At 35.2% G+C, this 15856-nt stretch overlaps 1 protein-coding gene across 3 annotated transcripts in view; it reads left to right on the top strand.

Moving 5' to 3' along the window:
- The window catches only part of ADGRV1 (adhesion G protein-coupled receptor V1), a 602883-nt gene that overhangs the window by 155119 nt on the left and 431908 nt on the right, over positions 1–15856 (top strand). For all 3 annotated transcript variants that reach the window (XM_003822773.3, XM_055112209.1, XM_055112210.1), the window contains exons 43-50: positions 1744–2006; positions 5310–5485; positions 6196–6320; positions 10021–10178; positions 10275–10421; positions 10738–10845; positions 13881–14145; positions 14854–14976. In XM_003822773.3, coding sequence (XP_003822821.2) covers positions 1744–2006; positions 5310–5485; positions 6196–6320; positions 10021–10178; positions 10275–10421; positions 10738–10845; positions 13881–14145; positions 14854–14976 — 1365 coding nt within the window. The remainder of the gene's footprint in view (positions 1–1743; positions 2007–5309; positions 5486–6195; positions 6321–10020; positions 10179–10274; positions 10422–10737; positions 10846–13880; positions 14146–14853; positions 14977–15856) is intronic.

Below are 15856 nucleotides of genomic sequence, written 5' to 3'. Positions count from 1 at the left end.
TTTTCAACATGAAATATCTACCCTTCTTTTTTTCCTTTTTTCTATCCATCTACCTATCATTTTCCTGGACTCTGTTTTGTTCTATTTGCCTATTTATGTGCTAATAGCATACTGCTTTATTTATCATAGCCTTGAAGTACATTTTGCTAGTTTTTCAGGCCAAATATTTTTCTTTTTCTTTCTCTAAATTATCTCACCTATTCCTTAAAAAAATCTCTTTCATATGAACATTAGATTCAAACTGAGATCTATAAAACAAACAAACTATTTTAATTGGGGTTGAATTAAAATTATGGATTAATTTGGATGGATTTGACATCACTGTAATATTGAGTTTTCCAATTTAGAAATATAAAATGCCTCTCCAGTAATTTAGATCTTTTATACCATTGCCTTCCCTTGTGTTCTGTCAAAACCAAACTGTAAGACAAGGATTTGGACAAGGATTTAGTTTATTTGAGAGGTGATCTCTGGAGGCCTGATGAGAAATGAGGAGGTGAGAGAGAGGAAAGCTGATAGATGATGTCCTAATGAGCAGTACTGCTGTTGGCAACTGACACTCAGTCCTGCTGGTGTTCCTCTTAGACACTGGGTTGAATGAAGCTTAGGACTGTCCCATGACAAGGAAAGAAATCTGGGCTGTTCATTCACCAGCTCCTATTTCTGATCATTTGAGAGTTGCTCTTGGGTGTTAAATTTGCAACAGTTCTGTCCTTACTCCTGCATGGGCTGATGCTGTCTTCAGGTAGAGAGAGACCACTAGGCAAATAGGAACTGTTGCAGGTGACTTTAGAGTGGGTGAAAGGGAGGTGCTGACAGTGTCTGCCACAGTTATACATTAAAATTTTGTGATTTTCTTCATATAGGTTTTATAGTTTTTACATTAGGCTAATTTCTAAGTATTGTTGCTATTGTGAATAAGGTCTACTTTTCTTTGTTTTTTTAAATAGCTGATCTTTAGAGATATTATGATAGTCTTTAAGAATGTATGATCTGAAGCAGACTTTCTGACTTTGTGCACCAGGTCTGCCACTTCCCAGCTTGTAAACTTCTTCAAATTACCTGAATGTCCTTCAATCATAGGTTCTGTAAAATGAGAATAATAATATAATCAATATCATAGGGTTATTGTGAGAATTAAAAGAGTTAATATAGGTTAAGCAATTAGTAAGTTCTTAATAGTATTAGTTGTAATTATTATTAATATAAGTGACAGTAAAAAATAGAACACTCTTGATTTGTGAAGGTTACTCAGCTTGCTTTGTGTTCTTACTGTAGTTCTAATATTTTCTCTTACATTTTCTTAGTAGACAATCATGTCATCTAGAAAATAGTGACAGTTCTGACTCTTTCCACTACTTTTACAGGTGTTATCTGGCTGATAGCCCTGGGACACTGTTAAATAGTAGCAATTATGACAGACATTATTATTTTGTTTCTGTTTTTAGTGGGAATGCTGCTAATGTTTCAATATTTGATATTTGTTGTTGACTTCTGAGAGATACTGCTTCATCAGGTTAAGGAAGCTGCCTTTTATCCCAAGATTACTGAGTATTTTTCTATCATGATTGAATATGTTATTTTATTAAATGCTTTAAAAAATTCTGTCATTTTTAAGATCATCTTAAGACAATCACCTTAGGTAAAGAGTTGGCCTAGGTTTCAATTAGACATCCACACTTTTTTCAGCATTTATAACCTCTTCTATTTTCATTTGTTGCTTTAATATTTTTATTTTGGCAGCCTTAATTATTGTCCTTGCTAATGATGACGGCCCTGGAGTTCTATCATTTAACAACAGTGAGCACTTTTTCCTAAGAGAGCCAACAGCTCTCTACGTCCAGGAGGGTGTTGCAGTATTGTACATTGTTCGGGAACCTGCACAAGGATTGTTTGGAACAGTGACAGTTCAGTTCATTGTGACAGAAGTGAATTCCTCAAATGAATCTAAAGATCTGACTCCTTCCAAAGGCTATATTGTTTTAGAAGAAGGTGTTCGATTCAAGGTACAGTAAGAAGCTTTAATGAGAATGGAAGTTTATCTTTAATATTTACAAAATAAATTTCTCTTAGATGAGCACTCAAGTCCTAGAATGAAAAAACAATACTTCCAGCTTAGGTGTTAGACAAAGACATGATTCATTTACTATGTGACAAGTGCTATAGTTCTATTTACTGTGTATAAAGTGCAACTGGAAAAATTTACTATTAATAGGGTAAAAGAATATGCAAATAATAAAGAAAATATATGTATGGCTATTTTAAATTTTCAGCACATTTAAATTGCATATGTCACTTTATATTGTGTATAAACCATATAAAAGAAAACTCAAGCCAATTTTTGTAAACATTAAGTCCCAGCCAATCATTTCCCTTTCACCACATTTTTGTTGAACAAAATGTAACTGCTTACTTCAGACTGCTTGTTTGACAACAAGAATAGTTTATTGGAGAAAAAAATGCTGGATTTGGGATAAATATGATCTATACTCACAGTTTACCTTCCCAAACCTCTTTTTCTGTATATTAACAATTTTCTGTTCCTGCTACTAAACTTTATTTTTTAAAACAGTTTAAGTTTAAAATGCAGCACACCAACATGGCACATGTACACATATGTAACAAACCTGCATGTTGTGCACATGTACCCTAGAACTTAAAGTATAATAAAAAAAAAAAAGAAAAAAGCAATTTGCAGGATTATGTTGCAAATGTGATTTTTTTTTTTTTTTTTTTGAGACAGAGTCTCACTCTGTCATCCAGGCTGGAGTTCAGTGGCGCAATCTAGGTTTACTGCAAACTCCACCTCCCAGGTTCAAGTGATTCTGGAGTGCAGTGACGCGATCTCAGCTCACTGCAAGCTCTGCCTTCCGGGTTCACGCCATTCTCCTGCCTCGGCCTCCCGAGTGGCTACAGGCGCCCACCATCATGTCTGGCTAATTTTTTGTATTTTTAGTAGAGACGGGGTTTCACTCTGTTAGCCAGGATGGTCTTGATCTCCTGACCTCATGATCCGCCCGCCTCAGCCTCCCAAAGTGCTGGGATTACAGGCGTGAGCCACCGCGCCCAGCTATTCCCAGCTAATTTTTTGTATTTTTAGTAAAAATGGGGTTTCACCATATTGGCCAGTCTGGTCCCAAACTCCTGGTGCCAAGTGATCCGCCCGCCTCAACCTCCCAAAGTGTTGGGATTAAAGGCATGAACCACTGTGCCGGGCCTGTGATTATTTTGACTCATTTTTTATTGTGAAAAAATACGTGTAATATAAGATTTACCATTTTCACCATTTTTAGTGAACATTTCAGTGGCATTAATTATATTCACAGCAATGTACAACCATCACCACCATCTATTTCCAAAATTTTTCATCATTCCAAGGACAAACTCTGTGCCCATTAAGTAGTAACTCCCTATTCCTCCTCCCCCTAGTAATCTCCAGTCTACTTTCTGTCTCTATGAATTTGCCTATTCTAGATTTTTCGCATATGTGAAATTATACAGTATTTACCCTTTTGTGTCTGACTTGCTTCACTTAGCAAAATGTTTTCAAGGTTCATCTGTGTTGTTACAGGTATCAGAACTTCATTCCCTTTTCACAGCTAGATTATATTTTATTGTATGTATATACCGTAATTTTTAAATCCAGCCATCTGTTGTGTTGTTTCCACCTTTTGACTCTTGTCAATAAAGCTACTATTATTGTGAAAATAAAATAAAATAAAATAGCTGATTATGTTAGCTTTAAGCATTTTTCAAGCCAGCTATATAAAATATAATAAATCTAAAATAATAGATTTAAAGCTATTTTGTCTAAAACACTCCATCTAATAATTATTTTTTTAAATAATCATTTTATGTAACTTCAGCACATTTGCAAATGCATATTCATTTTCATGGTTTTTTTTCACATTTTGGAAATTTAAAACCTTAATTGGTTTGTGCAAGATCACTTACATTTAAATCTTGAAATATATATATAAAAATTCAAATTTGAAATATTTTATTAATTTTCTATTGCTTTATTCATGTTTTTTCATCTTTTAAAATTTTTCTTAAATTTGTTGTTTTTTTTCTACTGTGACTTTTTTCATAAAAGACTCCTTTTTCACAGTATAGCTATATACTTTTCTTTTTATTAGGCAAATTAAATGTTAGAGCAAATTGGATTAAATAAATTTTTTAACCGACATAACTGCTTTTATTCCAAAAAGTTTTTATTTTGAGGTATAAATAGTAAAATACACAAATCTTAAGTATATGGCTTAGTGACTGTAAAGATATATACATACACACATGTAACTACCACTCAGATTAAAATATTTAACATTAAAGCTGGGTGTAGTGGCACACGCCTATAATCTTCGGGGGGCTAGGCGGGCGGATCACTTGAGGTCAGGAGTTCGAGACCAGCCTGGCCATCATAGTGAAACCCTATCTCTACTAAAAATACAAAAGCTAGCTGGGTGTAGTGGTGTGTACCTGAATGGTACTCAGGAGGCTGAGGCAGGAGAATAACTTGAACTTGGGAGGTGGAGGTTGCAGTGAACAGAGTGCCACTGCATTTCAGCCTGGGTGACAGCGCAAGACTCTGTCTCATAAATAAATAAATAATAAATAAATAAATAAATGTATTTAACATTATCATCACCCGGAAGATTCCCCCTGTCTCTTCCCCTTTCCAGAGGAAACTACTTTCTGATTTCTATCATTGAAGACTCATTTTGCTGGTTCTTGAGCTTCATATAAATAGAATCATACAGTGTGTACTCTTTTGTGTCTGGCTTCTTTCACTCAATATAATGTTTAGGTCTGTGTGGTTGCATGCATCAGTAGTTGGACATTTTTTTTAATCACTGAGTAGCATTTTATAAAATAGACCACTACTGGTTTGTCTGTTCTCCCACTGATGAACGTTCGGATGTTTCTAATTTGTGCCTGCTATGACTACAAATGTTTTTTTAACAGTGAACCCTAGATTAGAATGAGATTAATCAAGTTATGTAGCCAGAACAGGACAAAAAGTTCACAAAAATGAAGACATAGATGTAATTTTTAATCAATGTTATTTTACAATGCACTAAATATTTTTTGGACACTTTAGTGCAATATATCACAAAGTTGAAAATCCTAAAAGTAGTAACCTGAAACAGGTGTAACCATCACATTATAGGAATCAGTATTAAATCAAAGTGAGATGATATTTTTCAAAACATGCTATTTTGTTGTCAGAAATGTTTAGTAGATTTCGCTATATATGTGTTACAAAAATACTGTATTCTAGTAACCTTATCTTTTGATTTTGTTTTCAGGCCCTACAAATATCTGCCATATTAGACACGGAACCAGAAATGGATGAGTATTTTGTTTGCACCTTGTTTAATCCAACTGGAGGTGCTAGACTAGGGGCGCATGTTCAAACCCTGATAACAGTTTTGCAAAACCAGGCCCCTTTGGGGCTATTCAGTATCTCTGCAGTTGAAAATAGGTATAGTTTATTCATAAGGAAATTATCACTTCTGAAGCTATAAGTAGGGAATATTTTTTGACATAAGAAAATGCAGAAGGAAATTGATGTCTGATTATTTTAAAAGGGATTTTTAAAATGAACTCTAGAAAAGATAGGTCTAGAGAGACCAGTTACTCTCCTAACTGGGAGTATCAAAAACCTAAACTCACCCTGTTATTAGAATGGTGTTATTAGAATTCTTATTTTCTCAGAGTTCGCACTTTCAGGTAAAGGTCTATACTATTTTGTGTTTTAAAAATAATAAAAAGCAAGAAATAATAGAAAGCAGACTTAACTGCTCAAACCAAGTGAATGACTCTTCAAATATATATTATCATGATTGTGGTTTTAAAATTTCTTCTAGAGGCTGACAAATATTTATTTTTTATATCATAAAAATATTTTAATAGATCTAGTTTCATTAATATGTTAATTTCCTGACTCATTTTTTTCCTATAAAGTGTTTTTGGTACATGTGTGAAGAAACATAAGAATGACAATTTTTTTTCTTTTTCAGAATATATAGTGCGAAGTTACTAAGTAACTGATTTTCAGTATTTTCTTATCATCTCATCTTGGATTGTGTAAATTTAAAAATGTAATAAGTATATGCTAGCAATATGATATATATTTCAAATATGTAGAATGTATACTTTTTCTGCTTCCCACAATCCATGTATTTCTTTCAGAGCCACCTCCATAGACATCGAAGAAGCCAATAGGACCGTGTATTTAAATGTATCTCGAACTAATGGCATTGATTTGGCTGTGAGTGTGCAGTGGGAGACAGTATCTGAAACAGCCTTTGGCATGAGTATGTTTCATTTCTTAGGGGAACAAAATTCTGTAACGAAAAAATATTGCATGTATAAGATTTATATTTTTTCCTTTGAATTGTATGTTATTGATCATTTGCAAATGGAAAACAGATAATCTAATTCTTTTATTGCATCTATAAATATTTGTTGAGGCTGGGCACGGTGGCTCATGCCTGTAATCCCAGCACTTTGGAAGGCCGAGGCGGGCGGATCACAAGGTCAGGACATCGAGACCATCCTGGCTAACATGGTGAAACCCCATCTTTACTAAAAATACAAAAAATTAGCCGGGCGTAGTGGCAGGCGCCTGTGGTCCCAGCTACTCGGGAGGCTAAGACAGGAGAATGGCATGAACCTGGGAGGCGGAGCTTGCAGTGAGCCAAGATCGTGCCACTGCACTCCAGCCTGGTCAACAGAGCAAGACTCGGTCTAAAAAATAAAATGAAATGAAATAAAATAAAATAAAATAAAATATGTATTGAGTGCCTATCCCAGGCATGGCATTGAACTCGTGGATCTTAGAATTTAGGGGGCGGGGGTGACAGAAATGGAATCAAGTAAGTAAAAATCAATGTATACTTTAAACTTTAGTAAGTGCTTCAAAGGAGAAGTTCTAAGTGTTGAAAGAATATAGGGGAATGCTTTCAAGGGGTATTGATCTTTGAGCTAAGACTGAATGATGACTAGAGATTGATTATGCAAAGGACTGGGTTGGAAGAACATGGAGGTGAGAGTGAGAAGCTGTGAAGGCAGAAAACTGAGGCATAAAAAGCACACATAAATGAAGAACTTGAGTGGATAGTAGGTACAGAAATAAGGAGGAATGTTGAGCTTGGATAGCTGGACAAGACCATATCATTCAAGAACTTAAGGAATATTTTATAGTTGCCAGTCTTTATAATAGTGTTAACGGAAAGCCTTCGAGTGGTTTAGGAATGGAGGAGAGTTACCATATGTAATGTGGTATGGTATAATCATATATGGATTTTGAAGATATTATTCACAGTGCCATGTAAATAATGGGTTGATACAGAAGAGAAGTGAAGATACAGGGAGGCAAGATGATGGTAGCTTAGACTAGGTGTTGAGTATGAGGGTGAGGGAGAGGGAAGTACCAAAGATGACTCAGGCTTCTAGCTTGTGCAGTTGGATGGGAGAAGGGGTTCATGCTATTCACTAAGATGGAATTCCAAAAAAGAATAGATGTATTTTAGTAAGGGGAGTAAAATAAATGTGGTTTAACACATTTTGAATTTGAGTTACTTTTGAGAATAAATTTCTCTAGACTGAAAAGAAGGTCTCTGCTGGGCCGGGCGCGGTGGTTCATGCCTGTAATCCCAGCACTTTGGGAGGCCGAGGTGGGCAGATCACCTGGGGTCGGGAGTTTGAGACCAGCCTGACCCACACGGAGAAATCCCATCTCTACTAAAAATACAAAAAAAATTAGCCGGGCTTGGTGGCACACGCCTATAATCCCAGCTACTTGGGAAGGCTGAGGCAGGAGAATCGCTTGAACCTGGGAGGTGGAGGATGCCATGAGCCGAGATCGCACCATTGCACTCCAGCCTGGGCAACAAGAGCAAAAACTCCGTCTCAAAAAAAAAAAAAAAAAAAAGAAGGTCTCTGCTGGAGAGATAAACCTTGGAACTTTAGCTATATATATTGTATTTGAAGTCATGGAAATTGATGTAATAATCTGAAAAGAAAGGCTGAAGATGGAGAAGGGAAGAGGACACTATAGACTGAACTATAAGAAGGTTCAACTTGAATGGCTGAGGATATGGGATGATGGCCTAGCAAAGGAGACTTAGGGGACCTGGTAGGAAACTCAGGAGAAAACAGGATGGCAGATACCAGCAGAAGAGTGCTTTAAAATGGAGGAAAAAGTAAACGGTGTCAACCCCTGGTGAGAAGTCCAGTAAAATGAGAACCTGAAAAATAATTATTATAATTAGCAACATAGAAGGCATTAATGACCATAGAAAGGGCTATTTGTATAGAAAGATGGGAATTGAATACCATTTTGAATAGAGGTGAAAGAAGAGAGACCTCAAATATATGCAACCATTTCAAGAAGTTTGGCAGGGAAGATAGGACCTGGAGAAGGTAGTAGTGGTGTGGTGTAGGAGGTTTTTTGCATGTTTAGTTTGGAGAGACCCAAGCATGTGTAGGTTGGATGGAAAAGGTAGAGAAATGTTAAATATTTAGAAGAAAAAGGAGATAATTAATAGTGGTATGGTTGTCTAGAAGACAAGTTGAGATGGGATCCAAAAAAGAAAGTCTGGTTTCTAATTTAGATTTCTCCATTACTGCTTGGACTTTGCATGTGTTTTTTGGAAGTACTCATGAGAGCACATGTCGGAGATTCTTAATCGTTAGCAGTCATTGCTTATTCTTCATTTGTGGTCGTCTTGAATTATTGTAGAGAAGGATTTGTCCATATGTCAGGACCATTTGGGACTCTAAATGAAAAATCTGCAGTATACCTTTAAAAGGGAGCAACATAAAAATTTAAAATGCTGGATTTTTAGGAAAGGAAATTGCTATTGGATATTACATGTAAGGCATTGACAAATTCTCTTGAATTAGTAATCTAAAAATGATCAATCATTTATAGGGAGCCCAGGTTTCAACCTTGATAGTTGTTCTTACTGCATCATGTTCACACCATTAACCAAAATTTAAAAAGAACTTAATGTTTTGGAGGGAAGCAGCCATGTTAAGAGATTATACATTTTTTAAAAAATGTTTACTCTTCATTAGTTAGGGGATTTTTATTTTTGCCCTTTTTTTTCTTTATTTTTGTAGTACAGAATTTTAAAACATGTACCAGTTGTAGCAGTTTGATAAAACCTTGACAGCCATTTGAAATATGTGAGTCTGCTTGGCATTCTTAAAATGTATAAAATGTAAGTGAAAAATTAGATAGGCATAATTTCAAATTTAATAGCGTAAATTTTTTAAACCGAATATTTATCATATTTCTATAAAGGGTATTTATTATTATAAAATTTCTCAGTTATATTTTCATCAGCTTTACAGAAGTTGATAAAAATCATGTTTTGCATATTTCCCTTTAAAATATACATTTAGTATTTATTTAGTTAGTTTTTGAGCCAGGGTCTGGCCATGTCACCCAAGCTGGAGTGCAGTGGCACTATCTCGGCTCACTACAACCTCCGCCTCCCGGGTTCAAGCAATTCTCGTGCCTTAGCCATCCGAGTAGCTGGTATTACAGGCGCACACCACCACGCCCAGCTGATTTTTGTATTTTTAGTAGAGAACGGTTTCACCATGTTGGCCAGGCTGGTCTCAAACTCCTGACCTCAAGTGATCCACCTACCTCGGCCTCCCAAAATTCTGGGATTACAGGTGTGAGCCACCATGCCCAGCCACATTTAGTATTTATTTCTAAATACACCTTGGAAAAGTATGTGTAGGTATAAAGCAGAGTTTTAACAAATTTTCTTGGTTTTTAAATAATAATTAAAAAAATTCTTATTTGTAGTACAAATTCATTATTTGCAGTTATTTTAAAGTTTTCTCACTTGTGTCTTTTCACACTCATACACACGTCATGAAAGAATTTTCATTTGTAGGCACAAATGCACTTGTCTCATTGTTTAAACAATAAATTAGAATAGATAAGTTTTTGAAGGAGTAATAAACTAGTAAACCATGATTTGTGTTTTTCAGGGGGAATGGATGTTGTGTTTTCCGTATTTCAAAGTTTTTTGGATGAATCAGCTTCTGGCTGGTGTTTCTTTACTTTGGAAAATTTAATATATGGTATAATGTTAAGAAAATCATCTGTTACTGTTTACCGATGGCAGGGGATTTTTATTCCAGTTGAGGTAAACATCAGTATTTTTTTATAGTACAAAAATAAAACGTGCAGATAAATTTTAGATGTATCATGAATAACTGTATTCTTATTCCTCATTTTCTAGGATTTAAATATAGAAAATCCTAAAACTTGTGAGGCCTTTAATATTGGTTTTTCTCCCTACTTTGTGATTACTCATGAAGAAAGAAATGAAGAAAAGCCTTCTCTTAACAGTGTGTTTACATTCACATCTGGATTTAAATTATTCCTGGTAAAAACATTTTCATTTTTAAATAGATTACTTTCTTTAAAAGAAATTAAGATTTGTAAGATTGTTCAAATTGGAAGATAATGTATGTTTTATGTTAATGTGAAAAAGGACTTTTTGTGAGTTGATATACATTTTAGCAAAGTATCTTAATCCGGGGATATTTTTGTCTTTTTAAAATGACACTTAGTTATGTGTAGCTTGGTATTAAAATTTTTTAAGTCTTGCATTTCAAACAGTAACTCATGCTATTAGTGTGTTCAGTGGCTTTCTTAGTTCAACTCTCCTTTAAGTTTTCATTCCCACTCTGTCCTTGCAGGTACAAACAATCATTATTCTGGAAAGTTCTCAAGTAAGATATTTTACTTCAGACAGCCAAGATTATTTAATCATTGCAAGTCAAAGAGATGATTCCGAATTAACTCAGGTTTGATTCTTTTAAAATGAAGTGGGTTTTTTTTTTGCTTTTCTTTTTAACATTATAATTGAAATTTACCAAAGGTATGGTCTGCTGGTTTAGTATAAAAGAAAACCAAAATTTGATTGTGGTAAAGTAGAATGTAAAGACTGGTTAGTAAAAAGTTAATTTTTAAACACCAGAGTCATAAAATGTTATATTGTCTTCAAGAGCCAAGGATAATGTAATAATAAAAATGAACATTTAATTAGAATTTAACTGAATTGCAAAACATTGTGGAGAAACATCACACAGCCAGACAGAGTATCACTAAAAATTCATGATTAGCATTGCCACACAGGCATTCAGTATCACCTCAGAAATCCCACATTTCTTTAGTAAACTAGATCTTGTAATTCTAATAATGCTTATTTGATAACTTTTGTCACTCCTTAAACTTCCATACATGCTTCACATTTCCATTTTCAGCTAATTCCCTTGTTGAAGTGAAAGCTACCAAAAGGGGTATTATTCATTTTCCCAACACCAAATTCAAAAACCCACTTGAAACCCAATCTTATTCCTCATTCCTGCTATGACAGAGAAAGTGTCCCTTCTAAAAAGCCAGGCCTCTCACATAAGTGCCCACCTTGTCCTTATAAGGTTTAGCTATTCCTTCCATCTCTGACGTCTCTCTCTCTCTATTTGGTTACTACAATCAGCCTAAATGTTCTAGCTTCACCCAGCTTAAAAAGAAATTCCTCCCTTGATCTCATTCCCTTCTAGTTTTCATTTCCTTTCCTTTCTCCCTTCTGTAGTAAGACATCCTGAAAGAATTATCTACTTGTTTTGTCTTTACTTCCCCGTGCTCACCGATGACAACTGCATTACGAGATCCAGTGGGTGTTTTTCTGTGTAATCATTATACATTCCACCAGCATGTGACAGTCACCTCATCCTCAAATATAAATCTTACCTTGCTTTCTAACACACTACACAAATTTTCCTTTTCCCTTTCTCTCTCTCTCTCTGTGTGTGTGTGTGTGTGTGTGTGTGTGTGTGTGTGTGTGTGTGTATGTGTGTGATCCTTCTCAGTCCCCATTGCCAGTTCCTCTTCCCTTTCGTAAACTTAGATGTCTTGGAGTTTTCCAGAAAGATTCACTTATAGTTCAAATTTCTTTTTTCTTTCTCTTCACTCACTTGGATACTTTTATCAATCCTGTGGTTTTAAATATCAGCAATAGGCTAGTATATTTTAAATTATATCTGTAGCCTTTCCTCTGTATTCCAGGCCTACATACCTAACTGCCTATTGACATGTTCACTTAAATATATTTTTGGTACATAATATTTAACATATCCCAAACTGAACCTTTGATTTTCACTATGAAACTTGTTACTTCAGTGCTAGCTTTCATCTCAGGAAATAGCAACCCCACGAACTCAGTTGCTTAGGACAGAATCCTGGGATATTTCTTCCTTGATTACTCCTTTTTTTAGTGGGGGGATGGGGTCTGGCTCTGTGGCCCAGGCTCGAGTGCAGTGCCATGATCACAGGTCACTATAGCCTTGACCTCCTGGGCTCTGGTGATCCTCCTACCTTAGCCTCCCGGGTGGCTGGGTCAACAGGCATGTGTCACCACACCTGGCTGATTTTTTGTATTTTGTAGAGATGGGGTTTCACCATGTTTCTCAGGCTGGTCTTGAACTTACTCCTTTTTATTCTTTCACATCGAGTTTATCATTAAGTATTTTTGATTATATGTGTCAATAAGTGAAGACATTTTGTCTCTACTCCTCCCTACTCCAGGTCCCCATTATTTCTCTTCCACACCATTATAGTGTCCTCCTAGCTGTTCTCTGAATTTCCTTGACCTCCTCAGATCCATTCTCCATTGAGTAACTGGAGGCATTTTTAAAAAATATTAATTGACTAATGTTATTTCTGATTTTAAAACCACTCAATGATTTGCAATTATACTTAGAATAAATTTGAAATTATTTAATATGGGCTTAACATAGGATAGCTATATTTCCTGATTTGCCTTGGAAAGTACTGGATTATGCCTGTTCTGGTATTGTTATTAATATTGCCCCTTTCACTCTTTAAAGGATCCCTGTTTAGGTGATTAATTATATGGTCATCCTAATGGAAGGTACTCCATGATGATCTTACCTCTCCAGCCTTAACTCTCATCATTCTCCCAGCACTATCAGATTCCTTCCAGTCTTTATTCAGATAATGACAAATTTTTTCTCTTAAGAACTTTGTCATGTTGTTCCTTCTAACTTGATTTCCCAAATACCTTCATAATTCTCTATCAGACCATCCTAATTGTCATCTTCAGTACTTGACTCATTTTATACTCATACATTGACTTAATTATTGATATGTTTCTTGTTTACCTTTTCCTAATAGTTAATAAGATCCATAAAGGGAAAGGTCGCTGTATCCATAGTTCCTAGCATAATGTCTGTGGCTCAAAAGTTCCTAATTGTTGACTGAATAAGTATAATTTTCTGTGACATTGACCAGCTTGCCTTCAGGTAGGGTCTGAATTTTAATTTTGCATTTATGAACACTTACCCTGAAAACTTGCGTACATTGACTGCCACCATGGGGACAGAAAGGATTTAGGTGTTTCTCTGTATTCTATTGCTCGAGCAATTGATAATAATATTGCAGCATTAGAATATTTCTTATTCCATTCTAAATTTTTCATATGTAGTTTATTTCCTGGTTTTAGCTTTCCCTTTCCCTGCTGTCAACAACCCTTACCCAGATGTACATTTGATACTGATTTCTTTTCAAATATCTTCTCTTTCATTCACTCTGTGTGTGTGTATGTGTACTTATGTGCATAGACATATATGTGCACACTCACACAGATTAGATAAGGGAGAGAGCAGCGAGGGAGCATCAGTTTTAGTATTTTCTTATTTATGAAAGTATCTTTTTAACTAAATAAAAGGATCCAAGAGAGTAAACATATGGTATTGATTACATTCTTGCAAGTGCTAAATTCCTAGTCATAAAGGGTTTTGTATTTCAACATTTCCTTCAGGTCTTCAGGTGGAATGGAGGAAGCTTCGTGTTGCATCAAAAACTCCCTGTCCGAGGTGTGCTGACCGTGGCCTTGTTCAACAAGGGAGGCTCTGTGTTCTTAGCCATTTCCCAGGCTAATGCCAGGCTAAACTCCCTTTTATTCAGATGGTCTGGCAGTGGGTTTATTAACTTTCAAGAGGTGCCTGTCAGTGGGACAACAGAAGTTGAGGCTTTGTCTTCAGCCAATGATATTTACCTAATATTTGCCAAAAATGTCTTTCTAGGTGAGAAGATAAAATATTTGTAGTGTATATATAATTATTGAAATCATCTAGCATTCATATGGTATATTTTATATGAAAATGCTCTTGCAATAATTTTTTACTAATCCATAGAATATTTCTTGATAGGTAAGTATTAATTGTCAGCTGTAAATGGATTTTTGAGAAATATTTAAGCATTATACCCCTAATCTTGTGTTCTGACTACTACCTGAAAGTTATATGAAAACAAAATTGGAAGTAGGTAGGTAAAGTTGAAAGATACATGAATATTTTATACGCAGGATGCAAACAAGTAACTTTTTATATGTATTTACTTGATGTGCCATGAATAATTTATAGTATTAATAAATAATGTTCAGAACTTTTTATAAGACTCTTTCAGAATATTCTTGGAAGGAAAATTTGCTTTCTGCTGCTGAGTAGAACTTTCATGGGTAAAATTGCAACATTCCTAAAAAAATTAAAAAAAATTGTCCTTGTTCTTTCTTTAACATTATATCAGGGTTAATGACTAATAATGTATTCCCGTCATGCAGTAAATGCAAAAAGACTTTTGAAGTACTTCCTATTAACTTGTATTTTTATTGGACTAAATGGATTCTGAGGAAATTTGTTTCTTGATATTTTTATTATAGTTTTATTATGTAATTTTGTCATTTTTTTCTGTAACTTTTGCATTAAGATTTGACTTCTATTTCATTATTGCAGGAGATCAGAATTCAATTGATATTTTCATCTGGGAGATGGGACAGTCTTCCTTCAGGTATTTTCAGTCCCTAGATTTTGCTGCTGTTAACAGAATCCACTCCTTCACACCAGCCTCAGGAATAGGTAAGGACTTTTCAACTGCTCACCAATTCTAAAGGTAGTATGGAAAGCCAGAATGATTTTAATCTCATTGATTTAGATTTAGTATCACATTGCCAGACACTGGGTATTTTTTTTTTTTTTTTGGAGATGGGGTCTCGCTGTGTTGCCCAGGCTGGAGTGCAGTGGGGCAATCTCTGCTCACTGCAAGCTCTGTCTCCCAGGTTCCGCTATTCTCCTGCCTCAGTCTCCCCAGTAGCTGGGACTACAGGCGTCTGCCACCATGTCTGGCTAATTTTTTTGTATTTTTAGTAGAGACGGGGTTTCACCGTGTTAGCCAGGATGGTCTTGATCTCCTGACCTTGTGATCCGCCCACCCAAAGTGCTGGGATTATAGGCGTGAGCCACCACGCCCAGCCGACTCTGGGTATTTTAATAGGAATGTAACATCAAGAGCTTTACAATACTCCTTCCAGAAATCCTATAATTTTTTGAAATTCTTTTGAATTTCAATTTTCCTTTTGCAGATTAATACTTTCAGAATGGACATTGGCTTGAGAATAATCAGAATAACTAAAATATGGAGGAAAATATTAGTGAAGAATGAAAATAATATATTTCTTTTGTCTAGAGAAACATGAAGAGTGACATTAAATATATATTTTTAAAATATGAAAGTATGTATATGGCAATAGCAAGTATTTGCATTTACGAATTTTTTTTAAGTTGGAGAATGACTATGAGAATTCTTCCATCTTCATGAACTCTCCCAACCTCCTCCACAGTCTGAAATCCTTTCTTGGTCTTCTGTACTTTAATCCACATATCAGAAACATAAGCAATATTTTTAATCACTGTGGTTTCAGAAACAAAGTCGATTGGAGAGAACCCAAGGTATTAATGC

The sequence above is a fragment of the Pan paniscus genome, chromosome 4, assembly GCF_029289425.2.
Source record: "Pan paniscus chromosome 4, NHGRI_mPanPan1-v2.0_pri, whole genome shotgun sequence".
NCBI classification, from domain to species: Eukaryota; Metazoa; Chordata; class Mammalia; order Primates; family Hominidae; genus Pan; species Pan paniscus.
This window is presented reverse-complemented; position numbering and strand designations above follow the sequence as displayed.